Source organism: Aulostomus chinensis, chromosome 6 (genome assembly GCF_037954235.1).
Source record: "Aulostomus chinensis isolate RoL2024-O1b breed Wild chromosome 6, RoL_Achi_v1.0, whole genome shotgun sequence".
Classification (NCBI taxonomy): Eukaryota; Metazoa; Chordata; class Actinopteri; order Syngnathiformes; family Aulostomidae; genus Aulostomus; species Aulostomus chinensis.
In genome coordinates this window covers 5,633,587-5,653,174 of record NC_141325.1, presented here as the reverse complement: position 1 = coordinate 5,653,174, position 19,588 = coordinate 5,633,587, and the positions used below count along the sequence as shown (strand labels likewise).

Sequence of the window (19,588 nt, the reverse complement as noted above, 5' to 3'; positions counted from 1 at the left end):
GGAAAGCAAACACAGCTCAGCCCTCCAGTGTGAAGAAATACAAGTACACTTCAAACTCAAGGTTGTCTTTCAATGTTTGAAAACAGGAGCTGCACCAGACTGAGCAAAGGAGAGTTTCCCCATCTGAAGAGTGATCGGATTCCTCAGGTATCTGATGGAGATATAAACGCGTAGCAAACTAAATTCTCAGTGCTTATATGCTAATCTTTTATAATAAACCAAGCCTGCTCACAGAGGATCTACAGAACATCCCAATGGAGAAAAAAGCATTGGCGTTGACGGCAGCAATCAAGAAGCACTGTCCCAAGAAGGAGGATCTGGACCCTCGGACGTGGATGGGACAGGAGCCAGTAAGGGGATTCACTGACTTCGTACTGAACAAGAACTCGGACAAAGACACAGACAACAGCTTTGACAACAAAGAGATGTGTGAGTACACTACAGTGAAAATAATTCACAGCATAAGATAACTACGGAAATGTGAAGCAGGTTTCCTCTATTCCTTCTATTGGGAAAGCTGGAGTTAATCATTATATATTCATAATGGCCGACTGTTTCCATAACATCTTTTCCTTCCAAAAGAAATATTTGCACAAGGTTGAAACCTCCAGCAATCTGGTCTCCCGCACAGACAGTAGACTCTGGTTATAGTCCTGTTCAGGCTTTGACCCAAATTCCACTTTCAATTCCTCAAAAATCATCTGTTTCCTTTTCCTAAGACTACACATTGTTCTCATGAATAGTGCCAGTACATTTGTGAATAATCAGATGTGTGTGATGTGCAGTGCTGGAACAAGAAAAGCAGTTTATGGAAGCTGCGAAGAGCAATGATGTGGCTGCGATGAAGACTCTTGGAAGAGGGTTGAATCCCAATGCAAAGAACGTGGTGGGCCCACATAGACAAATACTGCATTCTGCAATACCACACACATCATGTTCCAAGAAACTCTTATTAAATAACCTTCAGTTATGTTGTTTGTCCCAGCATAACAGGACTGCCCTTCACTACGCAGTAGCTGGTAAGAACAAGGAAGCTGTGGAGCTGCTTCTCCAGCGCAGGGTCAAAGTAGATCAGAAAGACAAGGTGAGAGAGTGAGTGGCCTGAAATTTGAAGACAAAAGCTTAGGTTGTGCTCTCATGTAGTCCTGATTCTCCATTTTGTATCTGACAGTATGGTGTGGCACCCATTCATTTGGCTGCCTGGTTTGGCAGTTTGGAGATCCTTAAATTATTAGTGCGGGCCGGAGCAGAGCAGAAGATTGAGAACGAGGTGAAGACACAAGAACAGATTTGTCCTACTGTTTCACAACAGATGGATGGATGACACCCAGATATCAGGTTCAAATTGTGCCTATGTGGACTGATTTATTTGTATCAATCCAACATCTGTATGCCCATCGTGTCAGACATCAGTGTCTCAGATGTTCTATTTGCTTAATGTCCTCTTACTTCCCGATGCACATCCAGTTACATGTCTTGGACAACAGCAGAAAGAAACACCACACATTTCTTCATTAAAACAGCATGTTAGGCACTTGCTTTTTTTCTCTGCAGGAGGGACTGAACATTCTGCACTGTGCTGCTATCAACAACCACACTGAGATCGTAGAGTACATAGTCAGCGACCTGCAGATGAGAGAACTGGACAAAGATGACCAGGTGTCTTCTGCAAATGTCGATAGCTTTAATGAGGAACTTCATGGTTTGTTTTTCATTCATTAACTCTGCGAGACTGCATGCATGTGGCTCATTATATCTCCGTCCATATATGTCAGACAGGACGTCGAGCGTTTGCAGTGGCGGCAGAGCAGGGCTGTGTGGCGGTGTTAGAGGCACTGATGGAGCCGTGTTACGACATGGCCACCATGAAGCCCAACAAGGTGTGTGGGCTTTTGCTGTATCTATTGAGTGTATTAGGATATTTATGCTCACATGTGTGTCACATCTGCGTGAAAGCTCAAAGTCAAGCACTCTTTGATGCAAGTCGTTTCCCTCCCTCCCGTCTGCCAGAGCGGGGATACGCCCCTGCACTTAGCTGCCAGGAACGGCCATTTGGACGCCGTCCAGCTGCTGCTGCAGAGCTTTGATACTCGGGATGAAGTCAATATGGTAGACAAACACCATCTCTATCCTGGTCTGGTTGGTGACTGTGTGTGTGCTCGGTGGTTAATCCATCGATGAATGATGGCTCCACTTTGGATTAATTGAGATGTGTCAAACCAGTCTGGTTACTATTACATATGTGACCATTGCACCATGAAATCTCTCTGAGAACTCCAGGGGCAGCAGGTCTTTCCTCATCCTAAAAATGGTGAACAAATATCCATACATCTTTTTGAGAAATTACAAATCTTTAAATGGTACTTCACTGCAGCCATTTTTGTTTTTTATTTTGTAAAAAAATCATTTAATGACTTTTATGCATCCTGCACTTCTTTTGTACTTTTGAAATTAAAAATGCACTACCTCCCAGTATTAAAAAAAAAGCTTTTTAAAATGTCCAATGAATCAATAAGATGAATTCCTTCTCTACCCTTGATCCGGATCGTTTTAAAAATATCGTGACTCTTTGGCCTGTGTCATTCTGGCCCAGCAGAGTTTGTGCCATCTTTTTGTTTACAGACAAACAAACAGCTGCCCATTTATTCTCCTCTAAACGACATGTTGCTGTTACCTGAGATCTCTTGATGTGAAGCAGCTTTGGTGTATTTCCGACTGATCGGTGGGAGGAACACAGCTTGATAGGATGGTTTGATGATTCTGGATGTGTTTTTTTGCCCCTGTCAGTCTCTGTTACCCGGCATCACCACATCATAGGTGGTGCAGCAGATTGTTACTAAACTTGGTTAAGGGATTGCAGCACAGGCCAAGGAAGAACCCATTCAATTTTGAGACGGAACTACATTGTGAAAAAACTTTTTTTTTTAACTGTAATTTTCGGTGAGTTTGTGCTCTCTGAGTGTCCTCTAGTTTTATTGATGGGATCCTCTGTGCGGCAGGACGGGGAGACAGCCCTGTACCAGGCGGCGCTCAACGGTCACGAAGAATGTGTCCTGGCCTTGCTGGAGGCTGGTTGTGACCCAGACATCCAAACAACGGTAACAGACACGATATGGACTCAAATACTGAACCACAGAATTTATTGAGGGTAAGTGTTTTGGACAGACCTAAAACCAGATTCCCTTCTTGCAGACCAAGTGCAGTGCTCTCCATCCTGTCACAGAGAGAGGTGACTCATCTCTTGTCCAGCTCCTCTTAGAATACAAAGGCCACACAGACTTTCAGAATCAGGTAATTGAAGTTTTACATATTTAACTCAAAGCTAATAGTTCTCTTTGAGGGCTCAGGTTGTGTTGCAGGATATTTTTTTTGCTCTCAGGACTTAGAGGCACCTCTCCATCTGGCAGTAAAGAACAGTCACATCCCTGTCATCCATTTCCTACTGGAGGCTGGCTGCAACATTAACGTCACAGATAAGGTAAAAATCACAGAGACAAAGTTAAATAATATGTCGCCCAAATTATATTTAGAAAGAAAAGAAAACAACAACTATGAAAATGTCCTGTTAGAGGTCCCAGAGCGTGATGCATCTAGCTGCTGAACTCGCCAAGATAGAAGTTGTGGAAATGTTACTGAAAGCTGGGCTGGATCTGTCACTGAAGGACAAGGTAAGAAACAGCATCTCAAGAGCTACAGGTTTAATATGCAGGCCTCGATAAAGGAAAACCTCCCTTTAAAAATCAAGCGTTTTTCTGCACATGTTGAGCAGCAGGGTAAGACAGCTCTGGGTGTGGCAGCCAGAGCAGACGAGGTGATCATCGTGGACATGATCATCAAAGCAGAGAGATACTACAGCTGGAGGACGGTGAGATCTTTCAGTGTCGACTCTTTGCATGTTATAATTCATTCTTTTGGCCTTGAAATCAATAATTACAATCATAACAAATCATTTCTGAAAGATGAATGCCCTGACAGCCCCCTTTTCATTAATGCGATTAAGAATATTTCTCTTCTTGATGGTCAAAATGCATCACTCTGGCATTCATATTGCTAATCACGCATGTGAGCATCCCTCCAATAATCCCCCCCCCCCCCCACACCACCACGCCTGTGGTGCTCTCTGAGACTGGTGGCCTTTATCAATCTACTGACATGATTCAATTGCCCTTTCAGGCCAACCCAAACCTTAATGAGAGCGTTCACGACGAGTATCCGCTAACATTCAAACTTGACCACCGCAATGAGACCAAACAGATCCGTTCTACCGCCTGGCACCTGGCCTACGTGCTCCTGAGACCAGGAGACTGGAAACGACTAGCCGAACACTGGGACTTCACCAAGGAGCAAGTTTCTGCCATTGAGAGGCAGTGGACAGGTGCTGCTGCCATCTAGAATGCAGATTTAAATCCATTGATCTAAGAGAAAACTGGCAGTACAAATGATTCCTTTCCTATATCGATGATTGTATTGTCACTATTATGCTTTCCCCTGCACAGACACCTTTATTTTTAGGAGTTGTGTTGTTATCCTTTGATTGTGCGGCGTGTGTTTGTCTACAGGTCAGCACAGCTACCAGGAGCATGGGAACAGGATGCTGCTGATCTGGCTCCACGGGGAGGAACTGGCTCAGAAAAGCCCAGCCAAAGACCTCTACCAGGGCCTCATCCTGATAGGCAACAGGAAAGCTGCAGGTACATTTGATGTGGAAATATGCTCAAAACAAATCTATAAATACACAAGCCCGCGTATGTGCCTTTTTTTTTTATGTTGATTTTTTTTTCTTCTTCCAGATAAGATTCGGATGGAGGCTGAGGGCACCAGTAGTAAGAGCTGCAACGTCTCATGACAGACCAGAAAAAAAAGGGGGGGGGGGGAAAGACTTCAGGCATTTTTGACCACAGTTACAGTCAGTTGTAAAATAATTTATTAAAAAAATTGTCAAATGATGTACATACAGTAGTGCAGCCTGAGTTGTGTTGGACGGTCGGTCTGAATCAGAAACATCAACAACAAAATGATCTAAAATGCATTTTTACACACTGTAGTATAACTACACCTCTGCATCATTCAATGTAAAAACACTAATAGAAGTAAACAGCTACTCTGCCAGCTGTGTCCAGCTGATAGTGATTACAAATATTCACATGCTGTGTCCATCTGGTTCCCTCCTATAAATCCTCTCCTGCTGACAAAAAGCTGGTGTCAGTTATTCACTTCAGAACGTCGATAACGGGGACTAATTTATTTTGAGATACCAAACTTGATTGGAATTGTCATTAATGCCAAAAGTTAGCAGTTCTATGACTGTTGCGTGGTCAAAATCTCTCATCTAGACAAAGTTTTTGTCTTCTGTGAGCTGCGTGTGTCAGTCAACTACTTTGATAGAGTGTACGTGGCAGCTGCTGGTGTGTGTTCTGGAGGAGCTCCTTCCTCCACTGGAGCTGGGACCCTGTTGGGAGGAGCGAGGAAACTTGGCAGCCAAGGCCTGACCAACGGTGAGCTGGAGAAAGGAGAAGCACAGATATCGTAACAACACGTGTACACACAGACATCAAATCTGGTTTTAAATATGACTGAGCAGTTTGACATCAGCCTGCTGGGAAATAGAAACCTTCCACGGTTTCTCTGCACGCTCGTAGGTTTAGTTTATATTCAAACTCATGAACTGTACACGTCAGCAGAGAGCCGAGACCCTCTGATGAAACTGGACATGGAAACAACAACAACGAGCTCAACAGTGGAGAAGCATGGCTTTTACATACCTGTGTGACAGGATGGTGCCGTTCAACTGTGACAGAGCTCATGGGCGGAGCCACAGACATCACCTGGAGGTTGCTTCGTGCCGCCTTACCAACATCCGGTCGCGCGGTGATGCGAGCTGTTACAGTTTTTGCAGGTCTCTGATGGCCGGCTGTAACAACACGACCACTGACCTGAAACAACATCAGCGTTATTACAATAATTTGACCAGAGTAATTCAATATCACAAGGCTGAGGACCATCTCATCAATGATATAAATATTATTGTGGTTTCATAATCTGGTTGTATGAATCCACTTTGGCTGAGGTTGCTCTCAAAGCTTCATCCAACACATGATTACAACATACTTTTTAAGTGCCATTATTGTTCATTATGGAAAAGCTGACTGACACTGAGGCTGTTGGATGACGTGAGTTAAGAGTAACCATGGTAACTGAAGCAGACATGTCGTATTATGACGTTTGAAACTTCAGGCAGCAAGAAAGACTGTTTGGGGTCATTCGCTAACCTGTTTGTGGAAGCTTGTGGTGCCCCCTGGTGGAAGTGAGCTGTGCACTACTGAAGCTGGAGGGAGTGCTTCTGCCCTGGACACTGGAGCACTGAAGCCCATCTGAGGAAAAGACCAGAGGGAGGAGAGGGTTAGAAGACAAGAGTGAAAGGAATCAAAGAAGACTGAACAATCCTGGAAGCCGATTCATTCTGTTTCAGTAGCACTGACATGAAAACAGTTTTTTCACAAGTATATACTAATGAAAAATATAATTCAACATTATGGAAAAATATAATTGTTTAATGCATCAAAAAGGTTTGAAAGAACTTAAACTTGGTGGGTTGATGAACACATGTTTTGACTGAAAGTTGCTAGTCTTTCACCATATCATTGCCTTCACTGTGGGAGGGGGGGTCTGGCTGGTCGAAGTGGACGGGACTGTGTCTGGAGGCAGAGGTGGGAAAAGGCTGGAGAGGAGTTAGTGTAGCAGAGCGAGACTCATCCCGGGGAGGCAGAGGATCTGTAGAGAGAAAATAGGACTTCAATCTCTGGAACAGTACAAACTTCCGTAGGGAAGCACAAGATCTTCCCTCTCTCGCTTGTTTTCCATCTGTTATTTATGGAGAAATTTGAACTGGAGAGATTCAAGTGTTGTCTTGTTGGCCTGCAGTGCCCCTGCTGGATATCAAGGATGGGACAAAATATTAATACTTCATTATACCGTAATACAGACCCATACACAGCTGTGTCTTAATGTGAGTTCTCTTTCAGCAAATGATCAAATCTACAGCAAAAAGCTTTTTCTGCTCATTTTGCTACCGACCCTGCTGATCAGGCTGCTCTGGCCGTCCCTCTGTGGTGTGAAACATTTGAAGAGCCTCAATGTTGAGAGCACACACGCCCCTCATAAAGGCTTTCTTCATAGATTCCTCATAACGCTCTCGCTCCAGTCGCAGTCTCTGGATCTCTGCGTGGGCCTTCTCTAAAGCTTCACATTGCTGTGGAGATCCGTGGAAGAAGACAGATAGAGCTGGTCACTTACATAACAACGACGACAACAACACAGTATCTGGAAACCTTTTGTCTGCCCCTCTCTTTGGGGATAATCTCTAGTGTGATTGCATGTGCCATGAATCAATAACACTGTCAATAACACTGTCTCTTCACCATGATTTCACAACAACCAAGTTTAGTGCAGCAGCTTCCCTAAAATGCTCAAATTTCATGTCTATATAACAAAGGACTGAGAAGAATGATGGTTACACTGTTGCTTTGGGTGAGCGTCACACAGCCCTGGTAGCTGATAGGACACACCCATATGTTTACCTGGGTCAGCTTGGACTCGTACTCCGTAGACAGGCGTGTGCAGACCTCTTCAGCCCTGGACTGACAAGCCCGCTCCACCTTGACCTTCCAGTGTTTCTGGATGAGAGAGTGCCATCCTAACCACACTTTCCTCTTTAGCTGAAAGTTGTAGTGCTGCTGGGCTCTCAGAGCAGCTTGAGCCTGCCAGGGAACCACAATACCATGGAAATATTCATAAAGGTTAATAATGCTCATAATTCATTCTTGTGTACTGCCTTTCCTGTTATGATGCACTCTCTGTGTCGTGGTTGGAAGCAAGCATGAGTCATCCACTTAGTTGTAAAGAACTGGAAGCTAAGGCTATTTTTGTAAATGTGGGAAACTCAATTCTTTCATTGATTTTATGGCAACTTTTAGTTTTATGCGTAAATCTGTATTAAAGGAAACAGATTGTTTTGTTAGCATGAAAATATTGTGAGGAGATTAATTGCGTAAAAATGGAACACATGCATGCTCAGTGGGTAGTGACAGACTGTGAATTTAAGTGAATTAGCATAAACCACAAATTCAAACGCACGCTTTTCACTTAAAATATACATGGAAAAAGCAAACAAATTACACTATGTGATTTAAACGAACAAAGAATTCAGATTGCAGCCTGAATGTGAAACCTCATGAGGTGAAAGTTTAGTATCACACCAGACAAATAAAAGGAGAATCCTGTGAAAGAAATCGTCTCGCTACAAAATTGCATCAAATTTAGCGCCCCTGCTATTGTATTATGTATTAAACCTGCAGGAAAGAGCATGAATTCATTCATGTACCTCCTCTTTGACCTCCAAGTGCTGAAGCCTCCAGTGGGTGAAGGCCCTCATCTGTTCAAGTTTTTCTTTTTGTCGGTCCAACACCTGACTCAGGTTGACAATCACCTGGAGGATTATACATAAAGGCTATCAGTCTTAAAATTAGACAAGCTGTTTCTAAGAAGGAACAAAACAGAATCTGCGGAGTAAAAAAAACAAACAAAAACAGAGAGATATTGGACTGGTTGATTCCACCTGGACAAAGCTAGCTAATGGAAATTGGAAACAAAATCTCAGCCTGGAGCTCGGCTTACTCCAAGTCTGGTCATACCAGACTTGATAAATACAGAGATAATCACCTCGTCCTTCCTCTGGTTGGAAATCTCGTAGGTGTGCAGTAGCTCCTTCAGGCTGTCTAGCTCTGACCTCAGGCCAGCTGTCTGTACTGCATATCTCTCCCTCTCCTTCTTCATCTCCCGCTTGTGTTGTTCCAGGAAGACCAGCTTCCACTTCCTGAGCTCCGTCAGCACATTCGACTAATGAAGACATAGAGAACGGGACAGCCACCGTATGTTTATCACACTACTTTAGCAAATATGGGCACAAGCATAATTCAGTTGTTAAAAAAATGACACTAACAGGTGTAGTGGAAAGTTTGCTGATGACAGTGTTTGGCAAACATCCTGTATACCTCACTTATCTTGTTGGATTAATTTGGGTTCTATACTATAACAGATCGCAGCAACGAAAGCCTGATTTATGCCCCTGTGCAGGATTCAGGGTCTTCGCCGTGTGAGTAGCTGACTTTGGATTTGATTTGTAGTTGAACTTAGAGGGAGAACAGCTCCACAGGTCTGAAGCAGGCTGGTAAATACAGAAATGAAAGACCCTCTTCTTATCACTATGTATCTGCCCCCATAAATGAGCTGTACGCCATCAGGATCAAAGGACAGGAAGGACCCTCGCACCCACCCAGGCACTCCCTTCTTCCAAACCCATTCCGTTGGGAGACACAATTACAAAGGTCAGAGGTTCCATGAAGACTAAAGCTGTTATACTATTAGTACATTTTACATCCCCCTCAATAATCCCTGTAATCCCTGGCCTCATACTCATCACAGCCTATCATAGTAGTGCACGGTCCACAGTATTTGTTGCTTTTAATCCAGTCAGTCTAACTGTATAAGGGAAAATGTCTGTATGAACACATTTTCAGCTTAACAATACAGTCATGTATTGATTTATAGTTAAATTTTTGTGAATAGTGCGGTGTAGTGTCAGATGTAAACAGCTTTCTTTGTTTACCTGAAACAATCCTTATTAAGTTTTAGTCAATAAGTAAACAACTCACAACTGTGATTTCACCTGTCCGTGTTAAGAAGCACGCACACATTTGGAATTTAGCTATATCACATACTTTTCAGATTCCTTTATTCTCTTGAAAAAGACTTGAAAGCCTCTATAAATGGATCTGAAGGCATCATTGAGTACGTTGAGTACACCCTAATCAATATTTCTATTGAGTCCTATTTATAGCATATGATATCATTTATGGTCAACTCTCAAGCAGGGTGAGAAATCCTTTACACAGATGAAAGGTTTTGAAAAACCAACCTTGAGGCTGTTGCTCCATGTGTCCAGAATGTTCTCCATCTTGTTGATGTTCTCCTCTGAGATAAACATTTCTGTAACAGAAGACTCCAGGGGGTTTGGGCTGCTTGGACGAGATCTCACAGTTACTGGCTGTAACCTGTCTGAGACCATCGAGGTCCTGCCAGATGTCTCACCCACCATCTCTTCAGCTGTGAAAGCACACAAAATATCACTAAGAGCCGAGATGGAACTGCACATGAATGATCTCTACTTTTAAAAAAAAATGCATAGTCGGTGTTAAACATTCTGATTCATTTTTGTAATTTACCAGGAGAATCTCTTGAATGTGTAGAGGGCTCAATAATCAAGGGGGAGGCTTGAGATGATCTAACACTCTTACTAGACCTCCCATGTCTGGCTTCAGCCGCAGGGTCTGGCAGGAAAGAGGAAAGACATGAGCCAGAGCGAAACCGAATCTCCCAACAGACAAACCTGTTTAATATGTCACAAGTGGCTAAAATTTAAAATAAAAAAGTACAAAAGACACTTCAAGAAGGTGATGGTGAGAATGCTGAATAAGACAAGCACGGGTCCTCATCCAAGAATGCATTTATGTCAATATCTTAATTAAATCCTGCAGGGGGAAGAGAGAGCCTGCACTCTAAAAAGCAATATGGGCAGAGAGCCAGGGAGATCATTACCAATCAGCCTGCCTGCTTTCTTCATCTCTGTGCACTACTCCATGACAGTTAAAGCACTAAACCTCCAGTGAGAGAGCTGCAGCTGGAGGACTGATGGGCTGTTTAAAATGTGGGTATCGTAGGGCGAAGAGATAGGGGGTACAATCTGACAGACTGATATCATGTGCATCTTGACTGGATGGGTTTACAAGCTGGAAATATGAGGTGCACAAACACATTTGTGACATTTTCCCCATGAAACCAAATCCCTTTTGACAGCTGATCATATGATGGGGACGGAATCAAGTTGCATCTCTGTCGGAAGGGCTTAGTGAAATGAGTACGTGTGAATGTGGCCTGAACACAAGTGAAACCAGGATACCTGCAGGGCGCTGTGGGCTTGTGTCGTCTTTTCTCTGGGAAGTCCAGCCCTCTGCAGACAGATGTGAGGGTCTCAGCCGCTGCAAGTAGGAAGTGGTGAGTGTGTCAAGTTTGGGTGTGACCACTGCATAGCGGAGGAGCTCCTCATACTCATCCTGTCGAAAAACAGTCAGAAAAGGTCAATGGGCATAAATGTCAACTGATATGAGAGGAAAATCACGCTTGTGAGCTACTCATATGTACTGTGAACCCAAATCTTAATGTTACCGGTGCATAAATATGATTAGAGTGTATCTGTCATCACCTGAAGCTCAGAGGAGACCGAACTGCCCCGATCAGAGTCCTTTGGCACAACTGGGACACTTGGTCCATCTTCGTCTGAGGACATCTACACAAGAACACATTGTTGGAGGACAGTTACAAGTAGCCTGAAAAATCAGGCCATTGTGCCTCCGCTGTCTGTTGTTGCTGTCATACCATTTAGATTTATTTTCTGTATGTTCAAAGTTGGCACTTAAGGTGTATACATATATATGTGTGTGTGTGTGTATATGTATATATATATATATATATACACACATATATATATATACACTGTATATACACACATACACACACCTTAAGTGTGAACTTCGAACATATATAAATATATATATATATAAATATATTTATATAAAAAATATATATATATAAAAATAAAAAAGACAAATTTACTGCAACTGAATGTCAAGTATCAGTTATGGACCTCTGACTCATAATAAACCCTATCGACCTCGAATGAACAATATTGCTCGATATCTAATTTGTAAATTTCACGGAACAGTGAGTGTATTTATATGAAGACTCCGCAGGGTTTTAGTTTGGTTGTAGAACTGTACACTAGATCTGTACACTTCAAACGCCATATGTTCCACAGGTATATTATCGGTATATTTCATTGGACAGTCAGATTAGCTTGCGCCTCATCTAATTTTAGCATTAGCCTATCATGTACAATTGTGTAGAGTTGACTACATTTTAGTCTAACTTTAGCGTTATTTTGGCTAAAGTTACACATCTAAAGTGATACTATAGTTCGAACAGAACCATGAGGTTGGTCTGCTTGTGGTAAATTTGTCTATAACTTAAGTTTCATATCCGAACAAGTAACACTCTTTGACAAACAAATAACATAAATCTGTTGTTTAAGACTAATTCTGAACAACGTACCTACACAGGTTACAGATGTGCAGTAGCGGTGCTTACAGCTCCCCAGGAAGGTTTTAAAGTACTTCTTGTGTTGTTATATTATAATATACTTCAGTTTCACCTTCCCTTCCAAGATTATATTGTCGGTTGGGGAAATGCTTGCTTTGCCATTTCAAACCAGCAGACTCTTAAACATCAGAGTGTCTGATTGGCTTGTTGAAGAGAACACTTCTGCTAAAGCGCCTCTGATTGGATACGGCGTTTCCGTGGTAACGCTAAGCGGAACAACGCTGTGTCCTCTAGCTGTTTCCTCCGCAGTCAGCGACACAAATGAAAAGCCCATTTAAAGCTTTCCCTGCGGTTTTAACTGCTCACTTGCATTGACAACCAACTGTAGTCAGGTCGCTTAGTCACAACGACTACAAAAACTGTGGACTAACTCACAAAGATTCTCCCAAGTCACATTTATTTAGGGATATTTACGTACCTTATTTAAATGCTCAGTTGCTCTGAGAGGTCAGACTCGAAGAAAACGCATGCAAATAGTCAGAGCACGAAAACATTCAGAAAACATTTGATCATTTGATAATGAGAGAACACGCTACAAATGTTAATTTTACACTGCAAATTTATACAATATCAAGCCCACAACGACACAAATTCATCCAGCAGCACACGACAGAAACAGAGACAACACAACTGATATTGATGTGGATTTGTCAGATCACTTCATATGATCAAAGGAATAACCGACAGTGTTTTGCTGTATATGAAGACAACTGATTTTTCTGTAATATTTCGATAAAATGAAAGAGGATACAGAGTAAAAAGAGGCGCGCCCTATATTTCCCTCCTGGTACTAGTAACTGGTACACGTTACAGAAACACACTGCAAACTCACTCCACACATTAGAGAGACACACAGAAAATTAATTAGTGACATGTACAAAGCAGCACTCACCAAAGACTTATATGCTCTCATTCTACATCAATGATTTATTTTGACAATCCTTTTCTCACATTAATCACAAAAGCCACTCCAAAATCTAGTCCTCACCGCTCGTATCTATAAATACCATGAGTGTGAAGACTCTCAGTCACCTGTAGGTCATATTAACTGTCTGGAGAATAAGCCAGACCTGAAAGCCAATAGGATGAGAATCAAACATCTTTAGAATCTAAAACGTGTCCACTTGCCCTTTTTACGGGGACTCTGAAAGCTCAAAATCCTGTGATTTCAACTGACAAAGAGACCAAAGACAAGTTACATTGAGGAAACAGCCTACATGCTGCTGTCTTTCATGGGTTTGCAGTGCGTTTCTGTAATTTGTAGGCAACCACACAGCAGACGGTGAATGACAATAACCTCTTGGAAAACAAGTGCTTAACTGCATTAAGACACATATGTGGGGAAGGCCTCACGGCGTGGTTGTCCCAGGCTGGGACACGCTCCAGAGAGAAGAGACATATGGTCCCTCTCTGCTGCAGCGTGCGGCATTGTTGGACCGGGGCCTCCTCACCACCTGGCTGAATGCGGAGAGTGCTTCACTGTCCGAAGGCGTCCTGTCAGCATGAATGTGCACCACCGAGAATTCTGTTCACACTGTTGAATTTGGTGCAAAGTTGTGACAGTTGCGCTCAGCGAAAACTCCCCAATGACATCAGGTCCTGCAGTACTCACATGATGTCCGCTGCTGGAGAGGAGATGGAGCAACTATGGCAGTTTTTCCAAGTTTTTTGGAACTTGAGAAGACATGGGCTGTAGGACATCCCAAAACCTCTGATTCATCTTCAACTTTGGTCATTGATCTGACCGTAACTGCTGAAATCCAGATGAAATCCGAGAGCGTCACAGCTATCATGGCAGGATGTGGACTCTCATCTCAGTCCGTTGTCCTGTCATCTCAGACCATCATCTTGTCATCTCAGTCTATTGTCCTGTTATCTCAGACCATTTTCCTGTCATCTCAGTCCGTCGTCCTGTCATCTCAGACCATCATCTTATCATCTCAGTCTATTGTCCTTTTATCTCAGACCATTTTCCTGTCATCTCAGTCCATTGTCCTGTCATCTCAGACCATCATCCTTTCATCTCAGCCCATTGCCCTGTTATCTCAGACCATCATCCTGTCATCTCAGCCTATTGTCCTGTTATCTCAGACCATTTTCCTGTCATCTTAGCCTGTCCTCCCGTCATCTAAATCAGCTGAGTCAGAAATGTGACTCCGTTCTCAGGGAGGATCATGACAGGCAGACAGTACTTCCAAATCCTGACTGTCATCTCGAACTGTCGTCTCAGCCATTCTGACTGTCATGTCAGACCCTAGCCCCTCAGACTGTCATCTCAAACACCAAGAGGATGTCACAGAACATTAAAACTATGAAGGCAGAATCCTGAGTCCTGCGAGGTCATTTGAGTGGCTGTCATCATCACAGCCTGGCTGTCAACTCCGATCCTTGACCCTCTGACCTTTTTCCCTGTAAGAATTCCAACTTGGCACACAAAGCTTTCCCAGTCTGCCATCTCAGTATCTCTGACTGAGACATCATCTGGGTGGTTGTCATCATCAGTGACATCATCAGTGACATCAGAATACCAACTGACAGACTGAGACAGCATCTGGGTGGCTGACATCATTACCTCAGGCAGCAGCAGCTTGACAGACAGACAGACCACAAAGGGTTGCAGAACAAGAATAATTTAATGAAAATGCACACACACACACACACACACACACACACACACACACACACAGGGCATTACTGTTCTACATGTCTTGACAGTTGATGGCGTCTACGAGTTTGCATGAGAACTGTGAGGCGCGGAGGATAATCCCGGCTGCTCTGTGGGGAGTGGAGGTTTCCCGTGAATGACAGGAAGCTGCAGCTCCTGCAGATTACTTCTTTCCATTTCAGAGCAGATGATTCACATGTTTTTGAAAGGTTTTGGTGATGTGTTCATCTTCTCTGGTGATTTTTTTGTCATCTTGACTTGGTTTGTTAGTTTCAGCGCAAATTCCATACGCTTGTCTGCCATTTTGACAGGTCAGGTGTTCTATTCATGCCTATAGCACATACAGCGCCAAATATATAGCAGTTAAATGTTAACCAGCTATAGTGTCCAGTCTTTTAGTTATGTGTTGGGTATGAGGATTCTTTTTACTTTTCCTGGCATAACTCTTCCCTGTGGAATTAAACAGAATTACAGCGATTCTAATCTCTAAATCAGAAGAATCCCAGATCACTTATTCCCTTCATGTGTGTCTTTTGACCCGTTTGATGAAATGACGGCAAGCGTCTTACAGTGTTTCAATACAGCTGGTAAAGGCAGAGTTTTCATTCCTCACCCACTTTGTGTAACATTTACCTTTTGTTGTAGTCAGAGCTACAGTTGATAGTGGTTTGATTTCAGCCTGTATTGCCGCCTCAAACCATTCTTTATCCCTTTTGTAAATTTCACCTTCCTTTCAGCGAAAGAAATGCACCAAGACGTGTGTGTGTGTGTGCGTGCATGTGTGTGTGTGTCTGTGTTGAAATGTAATTCAGCTCACATTCTTCTCCCGTAGCCTGTTCAATCTGTTCCAGGACAATAATCACAATCCATTTGACTTTCTTCCCCCTGGTATTTTAGCTCAGGTGCGTTAGACTATTCAGGACCTTGAAATGGTAGACAGAACAGAAATTAGGAAATACTTTTCCTGCAGATATCGAAGACGATTTTTCTTGCGGTACTTTTACATATTTGAAACTGTATCTTTCGTAATCTTCGTCACACAGCGAGCAAAATGCTCTCATGTGCCACTCTGTTACTATACGTCCTTTCATCTTTAACATTCCCGTTGTCAAATTGTAGATTACAAACGTGCCGCGAAATTGTTTGTGTCCTTTATCGATTTTCAGTCGGGCGTATTTACAGACAGCCATAACTCCTGAGGACAACAGCTAATGTGCTTTCATCAATCGTAATGCTATCCGCACATTTTTCTCTCACATGTCACGATGATGGCCTCTCGCTGAACACAGTGTTGCAAAAACTCATCTCAGAGTTATTCATAGCTGCCTGCTGTTTTCAAATTAGTTTTCATTACATTTTGATGGACCGGGACTTCCCCCTTGGGCCACTCTAATCCATCTCTCTGTCAGTAACACCAATGTCCTTTTATGTTGTTGTCACAATGTTTAGGTATCAGCGCTTGAAAGAGCATCGTGGTTTACAACAGTGCTGGAAACTTCAGTGAGCCCAAAAGGCTTCCAGGCTACACTTTTATGACATCATGACGATCGTCTTGACACGACAGGGCAGCATCATGTCCGTCATTCCTATGAAACACATCCGCACACACGCTGCTGACCCTAAAATAGTCACCCATGTGAGTGCAGCTGAGCAGTCTAGAGGCTGAGAGGAAGAACGCAGACTAAATCAGTTAGTCCGAGCTTCTATCTCCACGAGGCAAAAACAATTACCATCAGTGTCCACATCCATTTGTTATAATCTGGATGAAGATAAGCAGCCGACAGTTGTTGCAGTCCACCTCCACCTCTTCATTTCTTAAGGAAAAAAAAACAAAACAAAAACCTACCGCTGCAGGGACAGCATCCATTTTAGATGTGGTGGCAGAGAGTGGGACACATGAATGGAAAGAGTTCACAGTTTATGTATTTGCATAAGAACAAGGTGGGTTCAAACTATGCACAATCTACAGTACACATCCTCTTAAATCAATCTGAATGAAGTAAAAGGGCTCAAAAGAAACACCTGTATGTGTAAATTGAATGCACGCTCATGTTAAGCATGTCACGGCACACATACATCACATTACATTGGGCTGTATAATTGGAATGTGACATAACTTCATATGTATATCACTGTTTGATCAGGGAGCTTTGACCGCTATGATTAAATGTGTTTTTTACGGCAATATAAAACCATGACAAATTCACATGCATCTTCCTTGTGTGTTTATTTGACAAAAGATAGCAGCATCACAAAAGAGAGGGAGAGAGAGAGAGAGAGAGAAAGCAATGGCATGTGTACTGTTGAGCGTGTGTGTGTGTGTGTGTGTGTGTGTGTGTGTGTGTGTGTGTGTGTGTGTGTGTGTGTGTGAGAGGGTCATTCTACTGTCCTGTACATTAAGCTAAGTGCTCCTCAGCTCTCCAGCAGTAGTAAATGGAGTCTTATGGCTTGAGGGCGGTTTGTCTGCCAACTCTGAATCAAAAGCAGAGAATGTCCCAAGCCCCGGGTCACTGCATCTGTGAATCATCAAACTCAGAGGAAAAGGATCGGTCTTTTTTGTTGTTGTTGAGATGTGTATGTGCATTTCTTTGTGTTTGCGTGTATCTTTGTGCACACTGTATGCAACATTTATAGTCCCCTCCTTTGTGAGGAACATGACGCACTATCAGTGTCAGAGCCAAGTCGGGGTGTTTAAACTCAAGTGAGCTAAATTATTCATTGCATTTTCCACATGTTTTAACCGCTGAAATTTTGTTTTTAAAATATGAGAGTGAGGAATGAGACGGCGAGGGTGTAATACATCAAAGAGCTCGCTGGTAGTCATTTCTGCAGTGGACCGAGGCTCGCCAGTAGAGTTTGCGGGCTCTAATGATGTGAATACTGAAGGAATGAATGTCCCTGTGCTTGCATCAGTCTGTCCTCTCTTCAGTCCCTCCCTCACTCTCTCCAGGAACTCTCGCGCGTTTGAGGCGTTAGGATCTGACATAGCAGGCACACTTCATCTAAAGAGACTACTTATCTCTTCGAGCCTGTGTTAGGTTATGCAATGTTATTGTAACCGGATCGTGTAATCTCTGAGTATTGCTCATCAGTATTGAGCTCTCATTGTTTCTGGGCAAAGGAGGACATAAAATGGTGTGTAGAGAATCTAGGGAATAACTTTCTGTTGAAAGAGGTTGATTTCTAAAGACACGTTGCTGCATATGATCTAAAATAATTTAAATAAACAGAAATACCTGAAAAAAATACACAGTGAAGCTGTAAGAAGATTTATCTTTGTTGAGAGAAACAACTGCTCCCATGATTCAGCGTCTCGTCAGGAAGGCGTCACTCACATGGAAACTCTTTTGATTAGAGAGGCTTTCCTTGGAGAGGCAGGAACACTGAAACTCCTGCTCTGGTGCCACAAGGAGTTTAAGTTGACGCCTGATCAGCTGTAATTGTTACATATGGTGCAATAAAGTAATGTATCGGGTCTGTCGCCCTGTTGAAATTCAGGTTACCATACCAACGCTGAAGTCAGTTCAGTGATGGATCTTTGATCGTGTCCAACTTGTTGCCCTCTTTTTCCTGAGTGGAAAAGAAAGAAGGCAAAGTTTAATGAACAAAAATACATGTTTTTTGAAATGAATGAAATAAAATGAATAGCAGTAAAACCTTGTATCATCCCCAGAGTCAGATAAGAAGATAGATAACCTTCTCTCCTTCGTGCTGCATGAGGGAGACCCATAGAAACCAGCTAGCTTAGCACTTAGCAGGTAGAATAGTTCTGTGTGGTGATTTTACTGGATGAGTGGCTGCTTCTAATCATGGCCAGCCTTGTAAGAGAGGATTAGGAGGATTTCTTCTGGACAAAACAAAATCCTGAACCCCATCTTTTTGAAACAGGAGACACAGAGGAAGGACTACAAACCGAGGAAGCTGAGCAGGCAAGAAGGGGGCATGCTAACTTGCCCTACCACTACAATCCATTGTGCTAAGCTAACTAGCAGACAAAGGAGACAGGAGGATCTATCTCCTTGTCTGGCTCTGAGCAGAACAGCAAATTAGTGTATATCCACAAAAGCTAACATGCTCCTTCACTATGTTTTCTCCCTATTCACTTATTGTATTCATGAGTATTACACTGCAACTGAGTGATATACTTGCCGGCTCAAATTTAACTGGGCTGCTTTTTTGCTCAAATGAAGAAAACATTACAATAAACTGCCTTTATGATTCCTATGTTGTGTTATATTTTCTCATCACTTTTCTTATTAAATGGTCTAGAATGTCTCTGTTTGTTTTGTTCAGTTTGAGAGACATATGTTAGGCAAAATGGAGGGCATGTGACTGCTTACAATAATTATGACTCAGAATTCTGCATAGAAATTTGCATAAAAAATTCAAATATGCACCTGGATGTCGATGGAACTGGCGAATGTGCAGGACCAGTGGCGGCAGCATCCAAAGCTGGCAACTGTTGGTCAGAACCACGGACAGCTCCAGGCTGCGCAGAGGTGAGTTCATGACGACGGAAGTTGAACACAAAACTGCAAAATACACAAGTGTAGAAAAAATAGAGATAAATCATGGCTCGATACAGAGTGAAATCATGAACTTTTCCATTAAGTTGCTCTTAAACCTTTTTTGTTTTTCTCCCCCTGCCAACAG

General features: G+C 42.8%; 2 protein-coding genes across 3 annotated transcripts; one reads left to right on the top strand and one right to left on the bottom strand.

Annotated features, from left to right (window-relative positions):
* Nucleotides 1-88: 88 nt before the first annotated feature.
* ankdd1b (ankyrin repeat and death domain containing 1B) lies at nt 89-5,143 on the top strand. The gene is made up of 15 exons (XM_086205986.1): nt 89-429; nt 786-886; nt 986-1,084; nt 1,172-1,270; nt 1,555-1,659; nt 1,776-1,880; nt 2,011-2,109; nt 3,000-3,098; nt 3,193-3,291; nt 3,380-3,478; nt 3,570-3,668; nt 3,770-3,865; nt 4,174-4,375; nt 4,560-4,691; nt 4,791-5,143. Exons 1-15 carry the CDS (start codon nt 198-200, stop codon nt 4,844-4,846), a joined length of 1,722 nt encoding a protein of 573 aa, XP_086062112.1. The 5' UTR covers nt 89-197; the 3' UTR covers nt 4,847-5,143.
* On the bottom strand, nt 4,908-12,393 carry poc5 (POC5 centriolar protein homolog (Chlamydomonas)). 2 transcript variants are annotated; one of them, XM_086205987.1, is made up of 13 exons: nt 12,223-12,393; nt 11,318-11,401; nt 11,015-11,168; nt 10,281-10,385; nt 9,974-10,161; nt 8,719-8,895; nt 8,381-8,485; nt 7,578-7,757; nt 7,075-7,249; nt 6,635-6,771; nt 6,270-6,371; nt 5,763-5,933; nt 4,908-5,500 (listed from the first exon to the last, which is right to left on the bottom strand). In XM_086205987.1, exons 2-13 carry the CDS (start codon nt 11,399-11,401, stop codon nt 5,366-5,368), a joined length of 1,713 nt encoding a protein of 570 aa, XP_086062113.1. In that variant the 5' UTR covers nt 12,223-12,393; the 3' UTR covers nt 4,908-5,365. The 2 variants fall into 2 exon arrangements, with proteins under 2 accessions (XP_086062113.1, XP_086062114.1); XM_086205988.1 differs by having other exon boundaries at nt 12,227-12,393.
* Between the last annotated feature and the right edge of the window lie 7,195 nt (nt 12,394-19,588).

What these genes read in the sequence shown, in the direction of transcription:
- ankdd1b (XM_086205986.1), top strand. Translation starts at nt 198, where the DNA reads ATGCTAATCTTTTATAATAAACCAAGCCTGCTCACAGAGGATCTACAG. An exon ending in ATCCCAATGCAAAGAACGTG is followed by an intron (nt 887 to 985) that starts GTGGGCCCACAT and finishes TGTTTGTCCCAG; the next exon opens with CATAACAGGACTGCCCTTCA. An exon ending in AGGCAACAGGAAAGCTGCAG is followed by an intron (nt 4,692 to 4,790) that starts GTACATTTGATG and finishes TTCTTCTTCCAG; the next exon opens with ATAAGATTCGGATGGAGGCT.
- poc5 (XM_086205987.1), bottom strand. Translation starts at nt 11,401, where the DNA reads ATGTCCTCAGACGAAGATGGACCAAGTGTCCCAGTTGTGCCAAAGGAC. An exon ending in CATGGAGCAACAGCCTCAAG is followed by an intron (nt 8,896 to 9,973) that starts GTTGGTTTTTCA and finishes TGTCTTCATTAG; the next exon opens with TCGAATGTGCTGACGGAGCT. An exon ending in ACAGTGAAGGCAATGATATG is followed by an intron (nt 6,372 to 6,634) that starts GTGAAAGACTAG and finishes TCTTTTCCTCAG; the next exon opens with ATGGGCTTCAGTGCTCCAGT.